This window comes from Elephas maximus, chromosome 15, assembly GCF_024166365.1.
Source record: "Elephas maximus indicus isolate mEleMax1 chromosome 15, mEleMax1 primary haplotype, whole genome shotgun sequence".
NCBI lineage: Eukaryota > Metazoa > Chordata > Mammalia > Proboscidea > Elephantidae > Elephas > Elephas maximus.
Window position 1 is genome coordinate 61,483,904 of NC_064833.1, and position 25,112 is coordinate 61,509,015.

General features: G+C 41.4%; 1 protein-coding gene across 2 annotated transcripts in view; it reads left to right on the forward strand.

The window, feature by feature from the left end:
• TPD52 (tumor protein D52) overlaps nt 1-25,112 on the forward strand; it is a 242,862-nt gene that overhangs the window by 69,488 nt on the left and 148,262 nt on the right. The window contains exons 1-2 of one of the 2 annotated variants that reach the window (XM_049854330.1): nt 5,490-7,065; nt 22,877-22,992. In XM_049854330.1, coding sequence (XP_049710287.1) covers nt 6,924-7,065; nt 22,877-22,992 — 258 coding nt within the window. In that variant the 5' untranslated portion in view covers nt 5,490-6,923. Of the gene's footprint in view, nt 1-5,489; nt 7,066-22,876; nt 22,993-25,112 lie in introns of those variants that run through there. The other variant, XM_049854332.1, reaches the window with a different exon arrangement.

The window sequence follows — 25,112 nt, forward strand, 5'->3', positions numbered from 1 at the left end:
TTCAGGGATATTCATTACATTCATCATGTTTTGCAGCCATCCCCACTAGTTCCAAATTATCCCGTCACCACTGATGTTTATTGCCTGAATCTTTATAGTGATTGGTACTTGGCATTCTTCAGTAAGAAAGAGCCTCCCTTCTCGGCCTTTATTTTTCTATTTATTATTTATATGGATTCATGGACTCCTAGTCTCTCTTTTTTTAAAAATTGTGGTAAATATACATGTAACAAAACATTTGCCGTCATATTCTTGTAATGTCTATAAATGATTGCTGTCATTAATTGTTTGGTGAACAAATTGTCTCATATTCGGTCAGTGCGAGCCCCTTCATGCTGGCTTTCGTGTCATTGTGTGCATAATATTGAATGTCTGTGGCATGCCTCTCCTGTAGGACAGCCATATTACCAATCTCTGAGATACCCTCCAAAAAAATAAAAACAAAACCCCGTTGCCGTTGAGTGCATGGTGACCCTATAGGACAGAGTAGAATTGCCTCAGAGAGTTTCCAGGGAGCTGCTGGTGGATTTGAACTGCTGACCTTTTGATTAGCAGCCAAGTTCTTAGTAGCCAGCGCCACCAGGGGGCCCCTCAGAGTAAATTTTGCATACATTGTACAGCTTTTAAATCAGACTGTCCTTTAAGTGTCTTCCAAATTTGGGGAGAATCTACCCTAACATATTTGAGTGGTTTTTTTTTTTTTTATGTTAGTAGGCAGACAGAAACTTAAGTTTCTTCATATTCATTTGTACCTACTCCTGTTTCCATTTGCAGTTTATTGCTCTGTAGTTTACTGGCTGAACTGAGTTGAAACCTGAGCTGCATGTGGGTGCCCCCTGCTGGCACTGCAGTGTATGAGATGAGCACTTTCCTGGGGTTGTACGACATGGATTGGAAACCCTGGTGGCATAGTGGTTGAGAGCTACAGCTAGCTGCTAACCAAAAGGTTGGCAGTTTGAATCCACCAGGCGCTCCTTGGAAAATCTATGGGGCAGTTCTACTCTGTCCTACAGGGTTGCTATGAGTCCGAATCGACTTGATGGCAGTGGGTTTGGTTTTCAGTTTTATGACATGGATTTCTTTCTTTTGACTGATGTTTTGGTCTCTCTCTTCAATTATTGCACAAACGTGGATCATACAATGAAACAGTCTTGGAAACTCCTGTGTTTAATACATGTATCAGTACTATGCGTCCATGTAAAATATATATTTCTACATTATAATATTCATGTTTACATAATTTTTTATTATATAAATGTTGTATTTTGCATTAAAATATTCCACTTTTGGTAGGCATATGTATTATTTATTTTTTTACATTTTAGATAGCACTAAAAATGAACATTCCTTTTATGTATACTATGCATATGTGACTTATTAATTAGAGCTTGGTAAGTTGGTAGGAAAAGGTGAGGCTAGTTAGAGAAAACTGTGTAGGCAAAGTTTAGGATGTGTTAAAAAAAAAAAAAGGAAAATTGAGTTTGGATGAAACATTCTGTCATGGATTGAATTGTGTCCCCCAAAAATATGTGTCAACTTGGTTAGGCCCTGATTCCCAGTATTGTGTGGTTGTCCTCCATTTTGTGATTGTAATTTTATGTTAAAGAGGATTAGGGTGGGATTGTAACATCCTTACTAAGGTCACATCCCTGATCCAATGTAAAGGGCATTTCCCTGAGGTGTGGCTTACATCACCTTTTATCTTACAAGAGATGAAAGGAAAGGGAAGTGAGCAGAGAGTGGGGGACCTCATACTACCAAGAAAGCAGCACTAGGAGCAGAGCGCATCCTTTGGACCCAGGGTCCCTGCACCTGAGAAACTCCTAGTCCAGGGAAGATGGATGGCGAGGACCTTCCTCCAGAGCTGACACGGAAGGCCTTTCCCTGGAGCTGACACCCTGAATTTGGACTTCTAGCCTACTAGATTGTGAGAGGATAAACTTGTGCTTGTTAAAGCCATCCAATTGTGGTATTTCTGTTATAGCAGCACTAGATGACTAAGACACACGCTTAGGAAGACAGTAGGAAATACCGTTGGAAAAGTAGGTGTTATAGGACTCCTCTAGTGAAAGGATAGAATCCACCTCCAGCCATATGTGAAGCTGAACAGAAATATATTGGTTTAATACCTGAGAAGCCCAGGGGCAGCTGGATCTAGGGGTTCAGATGGTGCTGAACCCTGCCCTGTCTTCCTTTCTCCTTCCATCCTTCCCCAGTCTCAGTACTGATTGTCTCTAGTTCTTCTGCATGTTGTCATGGGGAGGGAAAGAGTCCCCTGGCCCCTCCAAACCAGTGTCCAGCAGCTCAGGCTACAGGGAAGAGTCACCTCCCTACTCATAGGGTAGATGTTGGGGGAGGCTCCAGATTAACACTGTGTGGGTCAGATGTCTGCGCTTAGACAGTCCCTGCGAACGTGGGGATGGTGTCTGCGTGGGCCAGCTCTGAAGCACAGGCTCACCCCTAAAGCCAGGGGATAGGTGGGAACTATTGTAGACTCTCACACTAGAACCCCCATGGAGCAGATAAAGTAGAATTCCTCAGTGGAAAAAACAGTCCTAAATAGACATCCACCACACTGTTTTTGGGCCTGGCCTCTGCCAGAACACTCTGCGTAAGTCTGAGGTAGTGTGATCAGTGACAAAAGAAAAGAGGAAAAGGATGAAAAACATAATTGTGCTAGGTGGATGGTCAACTTATGTCTCCTTTTAAGAGCAGAGCGAGTATTTGGAAACGTTTCCCCTCATGTCAGGTCCACATGACTCAGTATAGCAGTTTTAGAGTTGAGAGCATCTGGGGAGAAACAGGTTTTGGAGTATTTGGAGTGTTTGTGCATGTTGATTTTGAAGTACAGTCATATGGAAATGTCCAGCAGGGAGAAACCAACTCTTACCTGGTTCTCCTTTACTTGCGCCAAGTAGCCCACAGCAGGAAGTGTTAAGACTCATGGAAATGAAGAGAGCTGATCCTGATACAAAGGCTTCTGTCTTAGCCATCTAGTGGTGCTATAACAGAAATATCACAAGTGAATGGCTTTAACAAAGAGAAGTTCATTTCCTCACAGTAAAGTAGACTAAAAGTCCAAATTCAGGGTGTCAGCTCCAGGGGAAGGCTTTCTCTGTCAGCCTTCTCATCCATGTTTTCTAGGACTAGGAGCCTTTCCGCGCAGGGACCCTGGGTCCAAAGGGTGCGCTCTGCTCCCAGCGCTGCTTTCTTGATAGTATGAGGTCCCCCCCTCTGCTCACTTGCTTTTCTTTTTCATTTCTTGAGAGAGAAAATGTGATGCCAGCCACACTCCAGGGAAACTCCCTTAACATTGGATCAGGGTGTGACCTGGGTAAGGATGTTATAATCCCACTCTAATCCTCTATAACATAAAATTACAATCACAAAATGGAGGACAACCACACAATACTGGGAATCATGGCCTAACCAAGTTGACACATATTTTTGGGGGACACAATTTAATCCATGACAGCTTCCCTCCCTCTTGCCTCGCTGTACTAGGAGCCTCTTTTTGAGTCCTGCTCTTTTAGTCTCTTTTTACCTGCGGTGCATCCTAGGCACCACTTCCAGAGTCATATTTATAACATGTAACATTTTAGCCTGCCTCTGCTGAGCTCAAAAATCTTCAGTGTTTTTTTTTTGTTTGTTGTTGGGCACGTCATATTAAGTATAAAAGTTTGTTATTCAAGGTCTTAAATGGTCTGTCCCCAAACTGCATTTCCATTTTTTATTTCTTACAACTCCCTTCTGTGTACATGAGTCTTGAGTCCCCTGCTTTTCCCACCTTTGTCCTCTGTTCTCACCTGTCACATGTGAAATGCCTCGATCAGCATCTGACTGGAGACCCTGAGAACTACCTCTGGTTCAAGGAAGCAGGATGTTATGTAACAGGTCTAAGATTGTATCTAAGCAGGTAGAGTAAAAATTTTAGGCCTTACTTAAATTCTAATTCTTTGCATTTATAAATAAGCATTTAATGTCTCCATAAGCCATTGTTTGTTTTATTCATTCCACATATATTTATTATGATCCTAAGCTTCCGGGTAGGTACTCCAGTGGAGAACACAGCACCTGCCCTGGAGGGGAGAAGGTGGAGCCAGAGATGCCAGCAAACACTTGATGCTAGCGTGCTGCTGCTGGAAACAGAGCTGGGGCAAGTGTGGGCAGACACTGGGAAGGCTTCCGAGGAGAGGTGGCATTTCTCTCTGCATGTTGTAGGATGAATTAATTTGGCAAGCAAAAAAGGCAGCATTTCAGGCTGAGGGTGCAGCATGGATGACAACCAACCAGTTGTCGTCAAGTGAACTCAGACTCATAACGATCCCATGTGTGACAGAAAACTGTACTCCATAGGGCTTCCAGTGGCTGATTTTTCAGAAGTAGCTTGCCAAGCCTTTCTTTCAAGGCGCCTTTGGGTGGACTCTAACCTCCCACCTTTTGGTTACCGTTTGTACCACCCAGGAACTCCCTGGGGTATAAGGACATAGAGCTCTTGAGGGATGCTGAGAAGTTTGGGGGTGGAGCTGTGGCTTGCATTATATGTGTGTGAGTACTGATTCCCTTCTAATACTTGGGGCTCTAGGCGGAAGCATGAGGAAAGCAACAGAAAAATGTTTTTTTTTTCCTCCAGTTATTTAGTGACCAAATACTGAGCATGGAGAGGGTCAAAAACCAAAAAACCAAACTCGTTGCCGTTGAGTCGATTCTGACTCATAGCGACCCTATAGGTCAGAGTAGGACTGTCCTATAGATCAGAGTATAATTGTCCCGTAGGGTTTCCAAGGAGTTTGAATCCTGGTGGGTTTGAACTGCTGACCTTTTGGTTAGCAGCTGTAGCTCTTAACCACTTTGCTACCAGGGTTTCCTGGAGAGGGCCAAGGACCCCATTAATCATGCTCTAGAAAAAAAAAAATTTTTTTTTTTTTTTTTAGTACAGGAGTGTAACTACAATGCCTGCCCTCTAAGATACCATGGATTTCAAGAAGCCAGATGATTGAGTCTTTCAAATCATAGTGATACTACTAAAGGAACCCTTTAATTCTAACTAAAGAAAAAACAACATATATAGTTGCCCAAATTTTGGTATCTTTTAGGAGAAAAATACAAATTGATTTTTTTTTTTTTTTTTGCCTAATAAAAATTTTTAAAACTTAAATAAGATAGTCTTGGCAAAAATAGAGGATAACATGGACTAACAGAAAAAATAAAATAGAAAATGAATTGGTTGAGATGGATGTAGATTATCTTGGTGCATGTATATTTTATATACCGGATACCTTTTTTTTTCTTTTGATACTTAAACTATATTGGGTTTCATATTTACTTCTAGTCCAGGGAGAGTATATTGAGTTTCCTTTTCATCAGGTAGATTTACAAAGATAGAACACTGCCTTTTGTTTGTTATGCATTAACAGACATTGCCCACCTATTGGGGGTTGCTTTTATTTTTACTTCCTTAATGTTAGATGGGGAGCCCTGGTGGTACAGTGTTTAAGAGCTACAGCTGTTAACCAAAAGGTCAGCAGTTCGAACCTACCAGCTGTTCCTTAGAAACCTAATGGGGCAGTTCTACTCTGTCTTACAGGGTTGCTTTGGGGTTTTTTTTTTTTTTTTTGGCTTAACGTTAGGTGGAAGTCCCTAAAAAACACACTGCCATCGGTGGGGCAAACTGTTAACATACTTAGCCATTAACCAGAAGGCTGGAGGCTCAAGTCCTCTACTTCTTAAAAATCAGCCATTGAAAACTGTAAGGAGCACAGCTCTATTCTGACACATGGGGTCTCCACGAGGGTGAACTGTCTTGAGGACTGCTGGTTTACTAGTTAATGTTAGATGAGCCCCGAGGACTGCTGGTTTACTAGTTGTTAGATGAGCCCCGTGGCGCAAATGGTGTGAACTGCAGGTGCCATCACCTGAACCAAGGCCCTATTTAGCATAGGAAGGTTTTGCTAAGGGACTCCTGTCAAAGGAAATGAATGCAGTGACTTAAGGATTTTGTGTTACAGGCTGTGCCCTGGTCACTTGAAGGGAAACGTGTTTTTTCCTGTTTGGTTCCCGCACAGGTTTACTGCAGCCACTGCAGAGCCTGGGCTTTAGTTAAACAAAGACAGTCCAGGAATTCCTGGTAGCTGGACTTTCAAAGTTGATTCTCCTCTTTTCAATACATGTAACTAAAAGACCATCTTTCCAAAAAGGAAAGATAAGGAAAGAGAGAAAGAAGAGACAACCGAAACTAATTTTGTTGTTGTTGTTACACTAAGCCAAACTCTATTTTAGCTAAATAGTGGCCATATAGCTTTCTTTCTGTAGCAAGTTATGCTTAGAAAACCGATTGCTAAAGCAGGAAGCTTGGCTTTCAGAATTCTACTGTAATCCAGGGTGGAAAAATGTGTCACCCAGATGCCATTTGTGGATTACTGAGTAATAATCCTTCCTTGTCCTAGAAGATTAAGTCTGCCCTGGGGTAGCTGTGGTCAGCTGACTGGTTTAACAAATACATAAATTGTAGTTTCTTATTGTAATTCTGCCCAGGTCTGATGTTTGCTTAAAGCCTTTGGCCATTTGGGTGATACAGCAGTAGCTGGCCCGCCTTTGTTGACTGAAGAAAACTCGGCTCCGCTGCCCAGGTTGTTCGTTATTGACTAAAATTAACAGCAGGTGGTGGATAGAGCCCCTCCTAAGATTGCTCGGGTCAAGTCATTTATTAAACCAGTCTGCTCAGTTTGCTTGTCCTGAGGGCACAGAGCTCTCAGAAGGAAGTGTCTCACCTGTGCCTGGGAGCCAGGGTCTCTAAACCCTGGGGTTAACTTCTCCAGCGAGGTTGCGCCATGCAGGGATCTAAGGAACTATGACCAAAGCCGGACTTACCTGAAGAATAATAGCAACTGGCTGTGAAACCATGCGTCCTGCATTTGTCTGGAATGGATGTTGGTAGAGACATGGACTTAGATGAGGACTACCAGTCCCCATTTGATTTTAATATAGGAGTGAACAAAAGCTATCTCTACTTGTCCCCGAGTGGGAATTCATCGCCACCTGGATCACCTACTCTTCAGAAGTGTGGTAACTACTAATCTTGTAAAATTATGTTTGCTATAATGGAACTAAAATGTGTCTATACACTAGACACTTTTTTTTTTAATGCTTAAATATGCTTTAAAATTTTGAGTGTAAAGACGTATGAGGAGTGGGCGAGGGTGTTGCAGTGTTGAAGTTAGTTAACAAAGCTGTTATAGGTTCAGAGAGCTGGATGGCTCGTTCATTAAAGATTTGGAACATATATATAATGTGAACTTGGACCTTTGAGGAGCCCTGGTGGCGCAGTGATTAAGAGATCGACTGCTAATCAAAAGGTCGGCAGTTCAAATCCACCAGCTGCTCCTTAGAAACCCTATGGGGCAGTTCTCTGTCCTGTAGTTTTTTGTTTGTTTGATGGTTATTTATATGAGTTCTTCTGATCACTTTGAGCTCACTGAGCTGATAAATAAGGAAAAAGGAGTGGGAAGGCCTTTGCTTCCAGCTGCCGGTGTAATTCTTGTAGACTCCCCTGATTTTGTCTTCGGTAAAATGAGGCTTAAACATCTGAAGCACTGATTGAATTCAGGGTCCTGCCAATGCATGTCTTGGATTTTGTTCTGGAATATTGAAAGTGTCATACATAAATACAAAGACGAGAAATTTTTAAAAAGAAGATCTCAAAATTGCTGTACCTCTGGAAGCAGTATTGCTTCATTGTCCCAGGATGGGATTGTTTCAAAGGCCAGGGGCTCCATTCAATGAGCATTTTAGTTTCAGAGAGCAAGGCAGCATGAAGCTGGAAGCAGTCTTAGAGGTCATTCAGGCCTAATGCCCTCATTCCAGCTGAAACTGGGAGACGTTTAAATGATCTCCTCTGTAACGTGCCGGAGAAGTAACTAGATTTTCCTAATAGAGGTGAATTTTTTCTCTATTAATGAATAGGCCTCATTTTTCTCTTCTTAAATATGTTGTTGTTGGTTGCCTTTGAGTCGATTCTAACTCATGGTGATCTCATGTGTGCAGAATAAAACTGCATGCATAAATTAGAAAAATGGCGAGGGATAGAGCATAAGAGCTAGTTATAAATTTTTTAGGTTTGTGTATTTGCTGACAATAGGGAACGTGCTAAAACATAGTCCTCTAACTGTTGGTTGTGATTGGTAGCCATCACTGGGTATAGTTTGGATTTTTAGGAAGGGAAAAATGAAAATAACAAAGAGAAGCAAGAGCTGGTTTCTAGAAGTTAGGGACCGGCGGGCGGCAGCTGGATGTCTGTTGGAGCAGCCAGATTGCCAGGAAGCTTTCTTCTTTACCCTCCCCCCTTCTGTGTGGCCCTCCTTGGACCTCTGTAATAAAGTGGACAAGGATCGTGCCATGTGTCCAGTGCATAAAAGGATGACATCTTTCATTCCAACATCTAAATCTTAGGTACAGGAAATACTTCAAGAGCTATGCAAACAGTGTAGGGAACTTAGAGCTCAATAATAAAGCCTAAGTGGCACCACAGAAGAAAAGCCTGGCAATCTACTGTTGAAAAATCAGCTATTGAAAACTCTATGGAACATAGTTCTACTTCGACATACATGGGGTTGCCGTGAGTTGGAATTTCGACTCAACAGCAACCGTTTTTCAAAGTGGCAAGAGACCATAAAAACCTTCCTGAAGCCCAGGCTGCAGTTACCTGACTCGGCTAGACTTCCGTGGTCACGGTGCTGTGCGAGATTCCCAGAAAACTTTAGAGCTGTTTGTTTCTTTTGGAACCCTGGTGGCATAGTGGTCAAGAGCTATGGCTACTCACCAAAAGGCTGGCAGTTCAAGTGCCACCCGCTGCTCTTTGGAAACCCTGTGAGGCAGTTCTACTCTGCCATATAGGATTGCTAGGAGTCAGAATCAACTTGAGGGTGCTGGGTTTGAGTTTTTTTTTTTGGTTTGTTTCTTTTAGTTTCTTCTGTCCTTCTCTCTGTCTTACCTACTTTTACTTTTCTCAGTTCCAGCCACTGCTGTCTTCAAATGTTTTCTGTTGAAACAAAGGCCGTTGTAGGGTTGGGTGTGCCTTAGGCAAATCTTGAAGAACTATTTTCCCCATTCCTAGTAGAAGTCCTTAGGAGCTTGGGGTCATGGGATTTAAATACATATATATATATATTTGTGTGTGTCTGTATTATATATATAAGAAACTTAAAAAACCAAAACCTCAGGTATCCATTAAAAAAAAAAAAACTTGTATCCATTAGAGCTCCAATTTTATAGTTTGCTTTAACTGAAAAAGAGGAGGGGATGAGAACGTTGAAACAAACAGAAACCACTCTAAGGAGTCAAGGAGTCATCTGGTGAGAAGGCTGTGATTCTAAAATACTCAGAAGTTTTTAGAGATCTAGAACGGTGATGACCAGTCTCTGCCCAGGACCCCTCAGGGCACAAGAAATCTGCAATTCTGTTTGAACACCAAGCATGGTATGATAGATGGAATGAATAATATGTGTGTCTGTACTCTGCAATTTATACTCAGACGCTCTGTTGACCTCTATGTTACAAATATGTTTAAAAGGTCAGATGGTTTTTGTATCTACTTAGTCTGCAGACAAGAAGTTCTGTTAAAAAGCCTTCTACTCAGAAGGGTTGGGAACACTGATCTAAAAATACAGTCTTTGATATTTATCCAGAATGCCATCTTGGGGCAAATGACTTTAAACTGTGGGCAGGGTGTTCCTGAGAGGCAATCTGAATAAGGATAGGATTAGGCACAATGGCTGGGACGAAGAGGTCTTTTAACAGGGACTTGAAAACTCTTTTGGACATGTCTCACATTCAGAAATACTTTATTCATCTTGACTGAGAACCCTTGTACATACGAATATCTATCTCTAGCTGAAATAAGAATTTAACCTAAATTTTTTTTTTTTATGAAGCAGCAGAACTTACCCTTACTATGTATGATATACTGTGGGATTTTGTACTATTCTATTCCCTTCTTTTTAAAATGTTCGTCTGGTACAGCTAGATTGTTCTCACAACCCGTAGTTTGAAAAACACTGATTTATAATGAATTTCAGAATATGGAATATGAACTGTAACAGGGATCTTACTTTTTCCTTTTTGTTCACTGCTGTTGCCCCAGCACCTAGAATAGTGCTTCAATATCTATTGCTTAACAAATATTTGTTGACTGATTGACTGAGTGCGTGGATGAAACTGGAAAGGGCTAGTTCATATCACACTCCAGTTCATTTTATAGATGTGAAAATTGAGGCCAAGAGAGGTGGTGTTGATGTCCCCAAATCACAAAGCTTAATTAGCCTAAAGTGCAGCTAGCGCTCATCTCAATTATCAGCCCAGTGCCTTTGTTTTGTTTTGTTTTTTAAACCCACAGTATCTCAGCTTCTCTGGTATGTTGTTAGTTGCTGTCGAGTTGGCTCCATTCATGGCGACCTTATGTATAACCGAATGAAACACTGCCCTGTCCTGTACCATCTTCATGATCATTGTTTTGACCACTGTCAGCCCATCTCATCAAGGGCCTCCCTTGCCTTCTATTGTTCACTTTACCGATTATAGTGCAGTTTTTCTAGTGATTGATCTTTCCAAAGTAAGTGAGCGTAAGTCTCTCCATCCTTGCTTCTAAGGAATATTCTTGTATTTCTTGTAAAATTGATTTGTTCTTCCAGCCCAAACCCACTGCTGTGGAGTTGATTCTGACTCAGGGCAACACTATAGGACAGAATAGAACTGCCTCAATAGGGTTTCCAAGGCTGTAAATCTTTACAGAAGCAGACTGCCATATCGTTTTCCTGTGAAGCCGCTTGTGGGTTCAAACCACCGACCTTTCGGTTAGCGGATGAGCACTTTAACCACTGTGCCACCAGGGCTCCTGTTCTTCTGGCAGTTCACAGTATATTCGATATTCTCCGCTAACACCACATGGATACTCTAGAGCATGTCAGTCATTCAAGGCAGAACCTCTCTTTTGGTCAAGGGTTTGAGCATGGGTGTAGTTGATTCTTTACGTGCTGCTTGGGTCTGGACATTCCATTCTGTCTTTGCTGTTGCTGGTCAGCACCTGTGGTTCCACCCATGGTGTCCTTGCTGGTATTTTCTCTTGCCTTCTATGAATATCTCTAGGAGTAATTCCCCAAATGTTATTTACGTAGATTCACTCATCCTCTTAAGAATTGTCTCATTTATAGGAGGGTGCAGCCCTGTTTTGCTTTGGTTATTTCTAGTAATTTCAGGAAATAGAAATAATTTAGAAATCTGATAGTTTAATGCTGTCATATTTGAAACTCTAAAAAGTCTGAAAAATCTAATGAAAATTCCTCAGCTCATAGTTTAAAGTCCTTTCTGATTTCTACGCCGTCATTCCGATTTTCTTTTACTGAGGTGGCAAGCACTTCTTGAAAAGTTTTTCATGATTGTAGAGATCTTAACTAGCAAACATCTCTATGGTTTATAAAATACAAATCAGAGCAGAATTGAAGAGATATAAAACCTCCTGATAGCTAGAGAGGAAATTTAAGGAAGGAAGTGACTCCTCTCTGGGGATCCCCAAATTTCTTTGTGGTTGACCTTTTGGCTGTCTGTGAAGTGACCCAGTTACTAGTTTTACACTTGATGGGGGTGTTGATGAAGTGGCTCTGAAGTAATCAACTGAAAATTTTGTCCCCTCTGTTTTTACTCTATTTAGGAAAACTAGAAGGAGTAAGTAAAGCATTTGAAAATACTAGGGTGTTCTGCCTTTGTAATCTTTTCTTCCTCCTTCACTCCTCCTGTGAGGTGAAGTTTTGGGAGGGTGACCTTTTTCTTCTGGGATCTTTTTTCTGGTTGAATCCCAGGACTACGCCTCTGCCTGATCTGGCTCTCAAGATCTCTTTTCCTTTTTTGCCTTAGTGTAACTCCCGTCCCCACCTCCACCTCCTTCCGCTGTAATAACCCTGACCAAAACCAGTTGCCATGGAGTCGTTCTGACTCATTGTGGCCCCATGTGTGTCAGAGCAGAACTTGGCTTCCTAACGTTTTCAGTGGCTGATTTTTTGGAAGCAGATCGCCAGACCTTTCTGCAGAGGTACCTCTGAGTGGACTCAAACCTCCAACCCTTGGTTTAGCAGCCATCACATTTATCATTTGCACAACCTGGGGATTCACCATCTGATTAATCTCTTGGGGCTTGTCTTAGTTATCTAGTGCTGCTATAATGGAAATACCATAAAATTCAGGGTGTCAGCAGCAGGGAAAGGCTTTCTCTCTCTGTTGGCTCTGGAGGAAGGCCCTTGTCTCTTGTGAGCTCTGCTCCTGGGCCATCTTCATGTGGCTTGGCATGTGTCTTCCCCATCTCTGCTTTTCTCAATTACTCATTTTCTCTCTTTTATGTCTCAAAAGAGGTTGACTCAAGACTCAAGACATAACAAAGAAATCCCATTCCCAAATAGGATTATAACCATAGGCATAGAAGTTAGGATTTACAACACATATTTTGGGGGGACATAATTCAACCTATAACAGGCTTCCTGGGTCCTCTCCCAAATGGGGTAGGTCAAGTTGCCTCAGCTTCTTTGTTCCCTGCTGCCTCAACTATGGAGCCCTGATGGCATAGTTAAGTCTTCAGCTGCTAGGTCAGCAGTTTGAATCCACCAGCTGCTCCCTGGGAACCCTACGGGGCAGTTCTACCCTGTCCTATAGGATTGCTATGAGTCATAATTGGCTTGATGGCAACAGGTTTGGTTTTTTTGTTGTTTTTTTTTTTTTTTTTGACTCAACTACACTTCTTCATTTTTCTCTCCTAGGGTTTTACTGACCTCCCCATGGACAGATATGGTAAAATTATAGCCTTAAGAAATCTAATGTCTTAACGGCCCTTGCTCCTGAATCTTTTTTTTCTGAAGATAATCAGTGTGAAACAGCAGGTGTCAGCAGTTTGTGCCCTTTTAGATGCTCCCTTGCTTTTTGCTTTAAGTCAGTAGCTCTCAGCCTGGGGCGGTTTTGCCCCCCAGGGGACCTTCAGCTGTCATACCTGGTTGGGGTGCTCCTGGCATCTAGTGAGTGAGTGGAGGTCTGGAATGCTGCACAGGACAGCTCTCAGCACAAAGAATCATCGGCCCAGATGTGCACGGTGCTGCGGGCGAGAAGCCCTGGCTTGAGTAGATCTTTTGTTTTTAGGGCAGAACCACCTTCCTGCGGGCATCTCCAGATACTCCTCCCACCTCTCCAGGACTTTACATCTGGTAACAAAGAGTGAGTCCCAGAGAGTGGGAGCCACAGGCACAGACTTATCAAAAGGAGGATCTTTATCCTGTGTTCTTTCTGGGTAGTGCCACTAAAGATGTCTTCAACTATATGTTTTATCTCTTTTCATAACTCTAGGATAAAAAAGGGAGAGATATTTCCTCTTGTTTTGTGCTTAAACAGTCCTACACACTGAAGTTTCTTATCCTGGTCTGGTTTAAAGCTTTTGTTGTGTTTTTAAAGATTGTCTAAGAAAGGTGTATATATTTTTTATTTCCAGAAAAGTTTCCGGGGCAGGATTATACTTTAATTCTATCTTGGGGGGGTGGTGGTGGTGGTGGTTGTTTGCCATCGAGTCATTTCTGACTCACAGCAAACCTATAGGACAGAGTAAAACTTCCTCGTAGGATTTCCTAAGCTGTAATCTTTATGGGAGCAGATTGGCAGGTCTTTTCTCCCATGGAGCCACAGGTGAGTGCAGACGGCCAGCCTTTTATTCAGTAGCCAAGTGCTTAACCATTGCACCGTCAGGGCTCCTTTCTTTCTTGGGTAGACGGTATTAAAATTCAGACTAAATAACAGATCCCTTAGGCACCCTCACTGGCATTTTCTTCCCTCTTAACTGATTGGTTTTGGAGACAGCTGACATTATATTTTTCCTTCTATAATATCTGTGCTTTGTATCCCACCTGTGTGACCATGGTATATTGGGCTGTGCACACGTGTTCTCTGTAACCTGGAGGTAGGTAACTGCTCCAGATAGTAGCAGTCTTTGGATCGATTATGTGTGATAGAAATTCGCTGTTTTTTCCTTAGAAAAGTAGCATTTTATGTCTTTTAAATGGAAGACCATTGTAGGTGAAAGCAATGAAGTGAGAATGCAGCATGTAAAATAAAAAGATGAAGATAAAAGGCAGAAAGAAAAGAGAGGGTGGGTTCTTATTGTTCTCTTGACCAGTAACTTACCTGTGCAGCCAGTTGCTACTGAGTCAGCTCTGACTCTTCGTATCCCCGTGTGTGTCAAAGCAGAACTGCTCCGTACGGCTTTTGATAGCTGAGTTTTGGGGAAATAGATCGCCAGGCCTTTCTTCTGAGGCATCTTTGGGTAGACTTAACGTCTAACCTTTTGGATAGCAGCTGAGCACGTTACCTGTTTACACCACCCAGAGACTCCAGTTTATCCGTGAACCTTCCTCTAATTCATTTATTCAGTCAACATTGCTCAGTACCTGCTGTGTGCAGACACTGTGCTGGGGCTAATGATACAGGATTGACCTGCGGTGCTAAGTGCTAACAGCCTAGTGGTCGTGTTCTAATCATATGTTACACATAGGTTGTTATATCCAGGTCCAGGGCACATTTCTCAGCCTGGGACATGAGTTTGGGGAAGCCTCCAAGAGGAGGAGACGCCTAAAACGGAGTTATGAAATGAATGGAACTTGGAAATAAGGAGGGATTTCAGGCAGAGAAAATAACACGTGCAGAATGCAGAAAAAAGAGCATGCCTTCCTGGAGGAGCTGTGGGTTGGAACATGTGGGTGGCGCATGAGGTGGGTAAAGGGCGATGTAGGAGAAGGAGTAGGCGGTTCCAGATTGTAAGAACAATGAGCTTTACTGGGAAGTGGGAAGCCATCGAAGGATTTGAGGTAAGGGAGTGTCGAGGTCAGACACACATTTTAGAAAGCTCACTTGGGTGGCAGGAGGGCAAATGCATTAGAGGAGACAGAGAAATAGACCATCAAGGAGCTTTGGTGCCAGAGTCTGAGTGAACAATAGTGAGAGGCTGGACTAAGACAGTAGCGGTGGGATGGAATGTGGGGTAGGAAATAGAATTCTGGGTGAGTGGCATGGAGTGATACTTCAGTGAGGTTAGGAGAAAACACCAGGGGGGATGTGTGGGAGGTATCAGAGGAGGGGGATTTCTGGCTGAGGTTGCAGTATCAGATGCCTAAGAGATACCAAGTGAGGCAAGGACAGAAACCTGTCCTTAATTAAAAGGGTGTGGGAAGGGCAGATGCTGGTTGCCGGGAAAAGTGATGGGAAGTGAGGAAGTGCCACCTGTTCATGGAACGGAAGAAGGGAGAAAGGAAATGAACCAAACCAGTTACCATGGAGTCGGTTCTGACTCATGGTGACCCCGTGTGTGTCAGAGTAGACATGTGCTTCATAGGATTTTCAGTGACTGGCCTTTCTTCCAAGATGTCTCTGGGTGGACTCGAACCTCCAACCTTTTGATAGCAGCCAAGCACCTTAACCGTTTGCACCACTCAAAGATTCCAGAGAGGAAATGGCTAGGATGAAGACATCTGAATGTCTGATAGGCAGTCCATCGTGGGGATAGCACAGGACTGGGCCACGTTTTGTTCTGTTGTGCATGAGTTTGCCGTGAGTGAGTCGGCGGTGACTTCACAGCAGCTAACAACAACAACAAATATGTGCCCCGCTCTTTGTATTTACTACCTTTTTAAAAAATTCTTAAAAAACCTAGAGAGCTAGGTGGTATTGTGTTCTTTTTACAGATGAGAGGTTTGGGGCTCTTGGAGTATAAACCTCTGGTCAAAGGTCACCTGGCTCGTAAATGGCTGAGTCAGTTTTTATACCCCCTTCTATCTAACGTGAAAGCTCATGCTTGTCTTTTTTCTACTCTTTTAAAAATCTCTGCCCCCAGTTTCCTCACCTTTAAAGAATGAAATATTTGAATTAAATGTTCAAAAATTCTTTTCAAAACTGAGATTGTGTGAACATGGCTGAAACAGTTTTGATTAATAATCATTAAACATGTGGAATGGAAGCAGTTGGTCTTAACTGGAAAGGTCAGAGATCGAATTGGCAGGTATCCGGAAGTTCAATAGCAAACTATTATAGATAGTGCGGGGACACGGCACTGTCATGTTACAGGTGACAGTATACCCTAAATTGGTACAAACTGTATAAAGAATAGTTTGGTAATAGCAAAATTAGAAAAGCACATGTCCTTTAACCTCCTAATTCTGTTCTGAGAATTTATACTGCCGATATATCAGAAAATGTGCAGAATGACTTAACTAACAGGTTTTTCAACTGCAGCCCAGGGTTTATCTGTAACACGACAGTTTAAAAAAATGTGGTGTGTACGCATAATGGAATCATGTGCAGCCATTAAAAAAAGAACAAGGAAGAAAAAAGAAAGAAGGAAAAGGAAGGAGAAACACACTCTGATTAAATCTTTAACCGATAAGTCAGTTCAAATAAAAACATTTATTAACATTTGCTCTGTTCTGGGGACGGTCAGTACTGTAATGAAAAGGTAAGGGTCCTGTTACTAGGACTTCATAGTCTAGAAGTAGGGACATGTTCAAGATGACTTTTCCTCCATTCTTCCTCACTCTGAGCTTGTCTGCCTTCCTTCTCCCCACCACATTCACTCACACACACTTCCACTTAAGTCAGAAACTTAACTGCATCTTTCTCAAATTATTCACGAGCTCTCTGAAGTGTAAAGTATGCTGCTTCATCCAGTTGAAGATACTGTAGATTGAGGGATGTACCATTATTTTATATTTCATTAAGGAAAAATAATACTGCCAGTTAAACTAAAGGCAATGCTTTATTGCAACTTAAATTTTTAAAATTTTAATGCTTATTGAATTTCTTTTAGATTTAAATTAGACACATAGGCTGATCATAACACCCCTGTGCATATTTTTAAAATAAGTTGATTAAAGTTTTCCTAAAACTTCTTCATAATCAGATTCTATCTTAATCTAAATTGCTTTTCAACTATGAATAATCAATGCCCATTTTATTTATTTTTCTCATACAAAAAGTCTGTGATGTGCCTTTCTGAAAGGGGAGAGATCTGTATTCAGATGTAGGAGCTTCTAAGCCATTGATACCCATTTTTCAGATTTTGAAGTATGGCTTGAAAGGGATAAGCAATTATGCCATACCTTCTGCTTAGCTGACTAATGTCTTATATAAAATGTAAAACAGAAACAAAAACAAAAAAGAATCTTATAATTGAGGGAGCACAGTATTGCCTTTCTTCGTCCCGTCTTGTCATCCTCACTCCCATGACAGTGAAATTCAGGCACTCTTGCCTTGGCACCCAGCGGTCATCCTGTCAGGCTCTCCCTGAAACCCATTGCTGTGGAGTCAATTCCGAATCACAGTAACTTTATAGGACAGCGTCGAACCGCCCTATAGAGTTTTTCCTAGGCTGTAATCTTTATGCAAGCAGATTACCACATCTGTCTCCCATGGAGCGGCTGGTGGGTTCAAACCCCCGACCTTTCAGTTAGCAGCCAAGCACTTAACCACTGTGCCACAGGGGCTCCTGAGGCTCTTCCTAGCCTAGGCCATTTTCCAGCCTGCTGCTGGAGGGGGTTTCCAAAAGGCAAGTCTAGACATGTCACTCCCCACTTAAATCTTCAGGAGGATTGCATGTGTGAAGTTAAAGACGGGCCAACCATCTCTTTGGATAACTAGAAGAATTAAGTGGCTAAAATGTTCATAACCTCATGGAACAAATTATCACCAGTTTCAGCCACTTGGGCTTGATAATGATATCTGTGGCTTGTCCAGCCAGGAATCCCCCCAAGTTCTCATACCCTCAGTGAAGGAAAAGTCCCTGCGGGGAAAGGCTGGGACCTCCGGCCTCTGTTTCCGGAGTCCCTTCTGTGACTTCAAGCAAGTTATTTAACCTCAGAAGGCCTTGGTTTCCTAATGGAAATAAATAGTACTACTCTCATTGGGGATTTTATGAGATAAGATGTAATCTCCCCACACAGCGGCTGGCGTATTAAGAAAAAAAAAAAAAAAATTGGGCCTCAATAAATATTAGTTATATCTTCTCTCCCTTCTCCATCTTTTAAAAACAGCTTTCCATCAGAATGTTAACATTAATGATCAGCTTAAAAAAAAATTGATAATTTTAAGTAATCAATACTTTAAGCAAGTTTTTGTTTTCCCAGCTTTCATGTTGTGAATGAGAAATTGAGTGACCTTTTTCCCAACCAGATTTCCTCTGGTCTCTAAAAGACTTTGTTCCAACCCTGATCTCTTTTCTATCTTTTAAACTCTGCGTCATATTTTGGTTTTGTTCCTTTATGCCTTTTTTTGATGCTCAGACCTGTCAGGAAAAAATGTAGTCCTGAACTTATTTTAAGTTAGTTAAACTTGCTTTATTTAAGCCTCTGGACTAATTAATTAGTTACAATTTAAGCTCTCTGGATTTCAGTTTCCTCATCTGACAAGTTAAAATAACAGCTCTTTCGTGTTTGGTGGTTATGAGGAGTGAGGGATAAGAAATGTGAAGCACTTGGTCCAGAAGTTGATACTTAGGAGGTTAACCAATGGTGCTTGTTTTGAAGGGAATCTGGAAGTAACGGTTAGAGCTGTGGTGATTTTATTGTTAGGCTTCTTAAATGGATCAGTGGCCTATTTTTGTCAATCCCTGTTTCTTTAACAGATTTTGTGTTCAGTCACCAAAACATAAAAGTTCTTTCTTCAAAAATCTGCCACTTGTTCCCCGTTTTCCCTGCTACTACCTGGGATTAGACACCACTTACCATATTTCTCCTGTATAACTATAAAAGCATCTTAACTTCTTTTCCCACTTCAGGATTTATCCTCATCCCACTTGCCAATGACATCTTCCTAATAAAGCCATTATTCTGTGCAGTAACTTTCGGTGATTTCCATGTTGCCTACAGAATGAAGTCCAGAATCTTCAGCCCAATTTTAATAACCTCCACAAAGAATACTACACTCTTACTGAACATATAGGAAACAGGATAATATCTAGAAAAATATGTAAGACAAAATTTGGACTCCCAGATTTGGGGAAACTGTAGAGTCCAAAATTGATGATGGAACTGTTTGTAATCTAATTTTTGAGATTCTTTTACTCTTTAGGCAGTCTTATTTATGATTGCTTCTAGAGATTTTCTTAGTCTTGATGCCTTCCATACCATCCTTCAGCCTCCAGTTCTTGTCTTTATTTGTACTTTGGAAAGTCGTGAAGATCATTGATTGGAAGCATCTGCTTTCAAATCAGACTGTTTGGGTTCAAAATCATAACTCTACCACATACTCCAGTGTGTCACCGTGGCCAAGTTGCTTAACCTCTTTGAATTTCCTCATCTGTAAATGGGGATACTAATATCCTCCTCACAGAAGGATGTACATGATGTAATATATTTGGAACACAGTTCAGACTTGGATATAAATATAATGCACTTAGTGGCAGTGATAAAACCAAAAAACAAACCAAACCCATTGTCATCAAGTCAATTCTGACTCATAGCGACCCTATAGAACAGTAGCGTTTCCAAGGAGTGCCTGGTGGATTTGAACTGCCAACCTTTTGGTTAGCAGCCTAGCACTTAACGGCTATGCCACCAGGGTTTCCGTGGTGGTGGTAGTGGTTATAATTTTCCTAAGGCATGACCATCATATTATGCTGGGAATTAGGATACCTGCCATTCTATTCTTCCTTTGTGTCCATTATTTTCCAATTTTTCTTCCATTTGATTATCCATCCAAATCAAACCTCACTTTTAAATTTTAATATTGATGATTTGCTGCCACCTACAGGCTAATGTGGAAAAGACTGAACATGTAACTATCAACTTTCTTAGATTCTAAATATAAAATCTCATCATCTTTAAGGTGCTGAAGCCAACTGTGGGCAGCCTCATTGCCCCTTTTGCTGAGAAATGTATTTTCCTTGACAGCCTACCTGCATAGTTGAATATTATTAGAATCCCCTTAGATTCTTTTTGAATTGGCCAGGCACACACACACACAAAAAAACCCAAACAAAAAAAATCAAACCTGTTGCTGTTGAGTCGATTCTGACTTGTAGCGACCCTATAGTACAGAGTAGAACTGTTACTGCAAATCTCGGATTTGAGCCGCCTGCCGTAAAGCCAATACTGAGACAGGAGGAGGTAAGCAGCAAGAGGGCTTTTTGAACACCGGTATCCAAGAGACCCCAACCCAGCAACAACAACAACAACAAAAAAAACAGAGGGGGTTAAATTTCTCCCAAATTCTGTCTAAAGAGCTAACGGGAAGGTTTTATAGGGGGAAGGTCGGGGTTATCTCATGATTTTAAGCACGTAGCCCACAGATGGTCTTATACATCACAAAACAACTACAAGAAACTCTTTTATTAAACTAAACATATGTATGTCAGACATCTGGGCTCTAATCTGTATGTTTGTAACAGGCTGGAAAAAAACTTACATAAGAATCTCTCAGCTAGTGGAACTGTTCTGCCAAGTATACTTTGACTGAGATAAGGAGCAAGAAAGAAAGTTGCAGATCAAAAGCGCCAGGCAGCCTTCTTAGCTGTTGTTGTCTTGCAGGCTGAAGGCCATTTGCAAACAAAGTTCAGTCATGCTTGCTGTTATGTTAAGAGTGGAACAGACTGCTCAGCCATATCTTGAACAGAACCCGTGCCATTTTTCAAAGACTAGAGATTAATCACAGTTTACACAGCTATGCTAAAACAAACCAGAAAATATATTCCCTCTACTTTAATATAAAACACTAAAGAAAATGTATTTTCTCTACTTCAGAACTGCCCCATAAGGTTTCCAAAGAGGGGGTAGTGGATTCAAACTGCTGACCTTTTGGTTAGCAGCCGAATGCTTAACCACTATGCCACTAGGGCTCCACTGTCTATGCATTAGAGGGCTTAATCATATTCTGATTACCTCTCTGGTTTGTAGTTCGTTTTTTTTTTATATTAATTTTATGCCTTCAACAATTCTGTAAACACTTTCCTGGTAGGCACTATTTTGATACTGTAATGCTGATTATTATTATTGTTAACTAACATTGAGCAGTTAATATACAGGAGACCCTGTACCAACTGCTTCTGTGTACCTTGTATGTAAGGTACGTACCCTTTAGCTCATTGATTGGTGCAGTTCTCTTCTGTTTGCCGTGGTGCTGGCTGCTTGTTGAACAGCGTAGTTATTCTCTTCTCCTCTGAATCAGCTGCCTTGCGTCTTGCTTAGGCAAGGGCGCCGCATTGCTGATATGGCTGAACTGCTGCCTTTTCAGAAATGGACGTGGGGGGTAGTGGGGAACAACCGGAATGGCTACAGTACTCACTGGCAGAAGAGGAGGAAGAGGAAGGGAAAGAGAAAGAGAAGGAAGAGAGAGAGAGCACAGAAGGAGGGGAAAACCTTCTCCTGGTGTCCCTCATTGCAAAAAATTTGTTGCCAGAGGAGACCAAAATCCTAAACCTGTGACATGGGGATAGGCAAGCAGAACAGACACTAAGATAGTAAAGCTGGTAAGCGCTCGCCTCAGGCGTGAAATTTAACGGGGCACCATAAAATCAGAGTAATCAAAATAAATACTACGTTAGTGCAATCTTGTTAAAAATATCAAAATGAATGCAAAAAAATCCATGATGAACAAACTATTAAAATTTTAAATAAAGACAAGATCAGTAACATGGACCTTGAGAAGTCATTTTAGAGCCTTGAGACAAAAGGAAAAATCAGCAGCACTGATCCTATTGAAACTTTTGGTTTTTTGTTCATCATGGTTTTTTTTAATTAATTTTTTAAAAAATTGCTTTAAAATATTACTTGTAATATTTTTTGATGCCACCTTATATTTTACATCTATGGCAATACCACCCTCGACTCACAGGTCTCCTTCTAGCCTTGTAGTTGAGGCTTGGGAGGAAGGGAGGGGAAGGTTGCTAAGGGGCTGCTGCCTCCCTGACCACTCCCCAGAAACCCCCATGTCCTCCCTGATCGGCGTTTAGTCATTGACTCTACTCCAGAGAAATGGGGGTGGCTGGGGAAAGGACTCAAATAATGTGGAGAACTTCTTCATGGGTGTTGGTCATTTCTCTGAATCATACACATTAGGATTTCTTAAGGGTATCTGGATGATAGTAAAAGAAAAGCTACAGGTGTTTTCCCACTTTCACTGACTAATGGAAAGAAATGGAATAAAATTTCTTTATGGATGTAGTTTGGTCAGCAGTTCTCTCTTCACCAAGGATGCTGCTAAATGTCGGGTTTTATAACTAGAGGAAGCTAAAGGCACTCACATCCTTCCTGTTCTTAGTGTGCAGTGGATAAAATCTTTCATCTAATTCGTGCTGACTTACTACTTGAGCTTTTTAAAACCTTGCCAGGATCCCATACCCGGCCTGACTCTTCTGCTCTGTAGGTACCTGTATTATAACTGAGAAAATGAGCAGAAGCAGAGAGAAGGCTGTTTTTTCTAAACTTGTATTTTGGTAGAGTCTATGTTGGTGGTGTAGTGGTTAAGAGTTCGGCTGCTGACCGAAAGGTCTGCAGTTAAAATCCATCAGCTGCTCCTTGGAAACCCTGTGGGGCAGTTCTACTCTATCCTGTTGGGCGGTTATGAGTGGAAACTGACTTGACACCACCTAACAACAACAATAACAAAGTTTCTTTCTTTTTTTTTTTTTTTAGTGGACAGCCCAGACATCTCTTTTGTCCTTTACTCAAAAAGTCAGGTCACTTGAAGGTCCAGAAAGGTGATATGTGGGCCCTAACCAGGTTGATTTGATTCTGGTTGAGGCAGTGGAGTAGCCTGTAGGAGAATCTTACTTAGCTTTCAGACCTAAGAGACTATTTTTTTTTAAATCCCCAACAAGGTGTGCTGAGAACAGACCCAGTACCGGAGGAAGGGGAAGATGCTGCTGCCACAATCAGTACCGCAGAGGCCCTGTCAGAGGAGGAACAAGAAGAGCTAAGAAGAGAACTTGCAAAGGTAAAATAATTACTCTTTTTAAAATTACTATTATTGTGGTTGTTAGGCATTGAATTGTTTCCCCCAAAAGTATGTGTCAACTTGGCTAGGCCATGATTCCCAGTATTGTGTGGTTGCCCTCCATTTTGTGATCTGATGTAATTATCCTATGTGTTGTAAATCCTATCTCAATGATGTTAATGAGGTAGGATTAGTGACAGTTATGTTAATGAGGCAGGCCACAAGCTACAAGATTAGGTTGTATTTTGAGTCAAACTCTTTTGAGATACAAAAGAGAGAAGTAAGCAGAGAGGAGAGAGACCTCATACCACCAAGAAAGAAGAGCTGGTAGCAGAGTACATCATTTGGACCAAGGGTCCCTGCTCTGAGAACCTCCTAGTCAGGGGGAAGATTGATGACAAGGACCTTCCCCCAGAATTGACAGAGAGAGAAAGCCTCCCCTGGAGCTGACAGCCTGCATTCACAGTGGTGTGCGCCTATACCACTATCAAATCCCAGAACATTTTCAGCACCCCCAGAAGGAAACGCTGTCTCCGCTCTCCCTTTCCCCTAGCCCCTGGAAACCACTAATCTGCTTTCTGTTCCTGTGGCTTTGCCTCTTCTGGGTATTTCATGTATATGGGCTCATATAATATGTGGCCTTTGGTGCCTGGCTTCTTTCACTTAGTATCATGTTTTCAAGAACCACCATTCCATTTGGAGCTTCGAGTCTTGCATTTAATATGTATTGCTCTTTGTGTTTCTAAAGCACATGGTATTATCCTACAGTCAGTTCCAGATGGGGAGAGAATGCCATATGTTTACTTGTCCTAGAGGTCTTGAGTAGGGAGGGAGGCAGAAGAGCATGGTATCGGTTTATTTTTATGTGAGAAAAGGTATAAATGGGTACAGTGGGTCTGAGAAGTAGGGAGAATGAGAGCAGCAGTAGTGACTGTCTTCTGGCAGACTTTACTAGCATCATATCATAACGTTTTGCTCTTTGGCTCAGCTGTGCCGATGGCTTTCCTTCTACTGTTGGTTGTGTTGTGGAGATAGACACTTTTGAACCCTTTCTTACGTTGGCTTTTATAAACAAGTTGGGAACGGAATGGATAAAACAAATTGGTGATAAATCCTATGAAGAGAGTCAAGGATTAAAAATAATGAATATTCAATGCATGGCTAATATTACTGTTTTAAAAAGAAGAAAAATAATATCCTCCACTAGTTATATATGCTTATTGTAGAAACATTAAAAATACTGAATGAAAATCACCTACTTAAAAGTTTTGGGTTATCTGCTTTCAGACTTTTTTCCTATGTATATGTTGCTATAACGTATTCCTGTATTTTAAGAAGGCATATATAACACACGCCTGTAAATTTTTTCCTGTTTAAAAGAATTTAAAGCATGTATTTTTATGCTCATAATCTTCTACAACCTCATTTTTATTTGCTGCATAGCCTTTGATAGAACATATTATGATTTTTAAACATTTAGATTATTTCCAGTTTTGTGTTATTCTAACAGTATTTTTGATGAAAAATATTTGCATGTAAACTTTTATGTACTTCTTCATTTAATTTCTTATGACAAATTCCTAGAATTAGCTGTGAGATGAAGGCTCTAAATTGTTTTTAAGGATACCAGGGCATTTCTGTGTACACCAACATGGCCAATAGCTATGCAGATGGTTTCCTACAGTGTATGAGAGAGTACTTTTCCCCAAATCCTTGCCAGCACTGGGTATTCCGTCTTTATCAGTTAAAAAAAAAAAAAAGGCACAGCATCTAATCTCTATGGAGCACCTTCTGTGTGGCAGGCACTGAGCTCCATTATTTCATTAATCATCCGACGGCCCTATGAAGCAGCAGCTATTATCATGACCATGATTTGATGGATGAGGAAACAAAGGTCTCTGTCTCTAAATAGAGTATATAACTTTATTTAATAGGTATTTAATGAGGGCTTAAGGGCACCCAGCTAATTCATAGCAGTATTCAGTCTTGTATCCATGTCTTCATTAACTCCAGTGTTTGTGCGCATAACCTTGGATCTGTCTGGTAGTCACACTTTTCCAGAGATTTATCTTATTTTTATAAAAACCTTGCGAGATACATGTGGCAGATAGGCTATTACT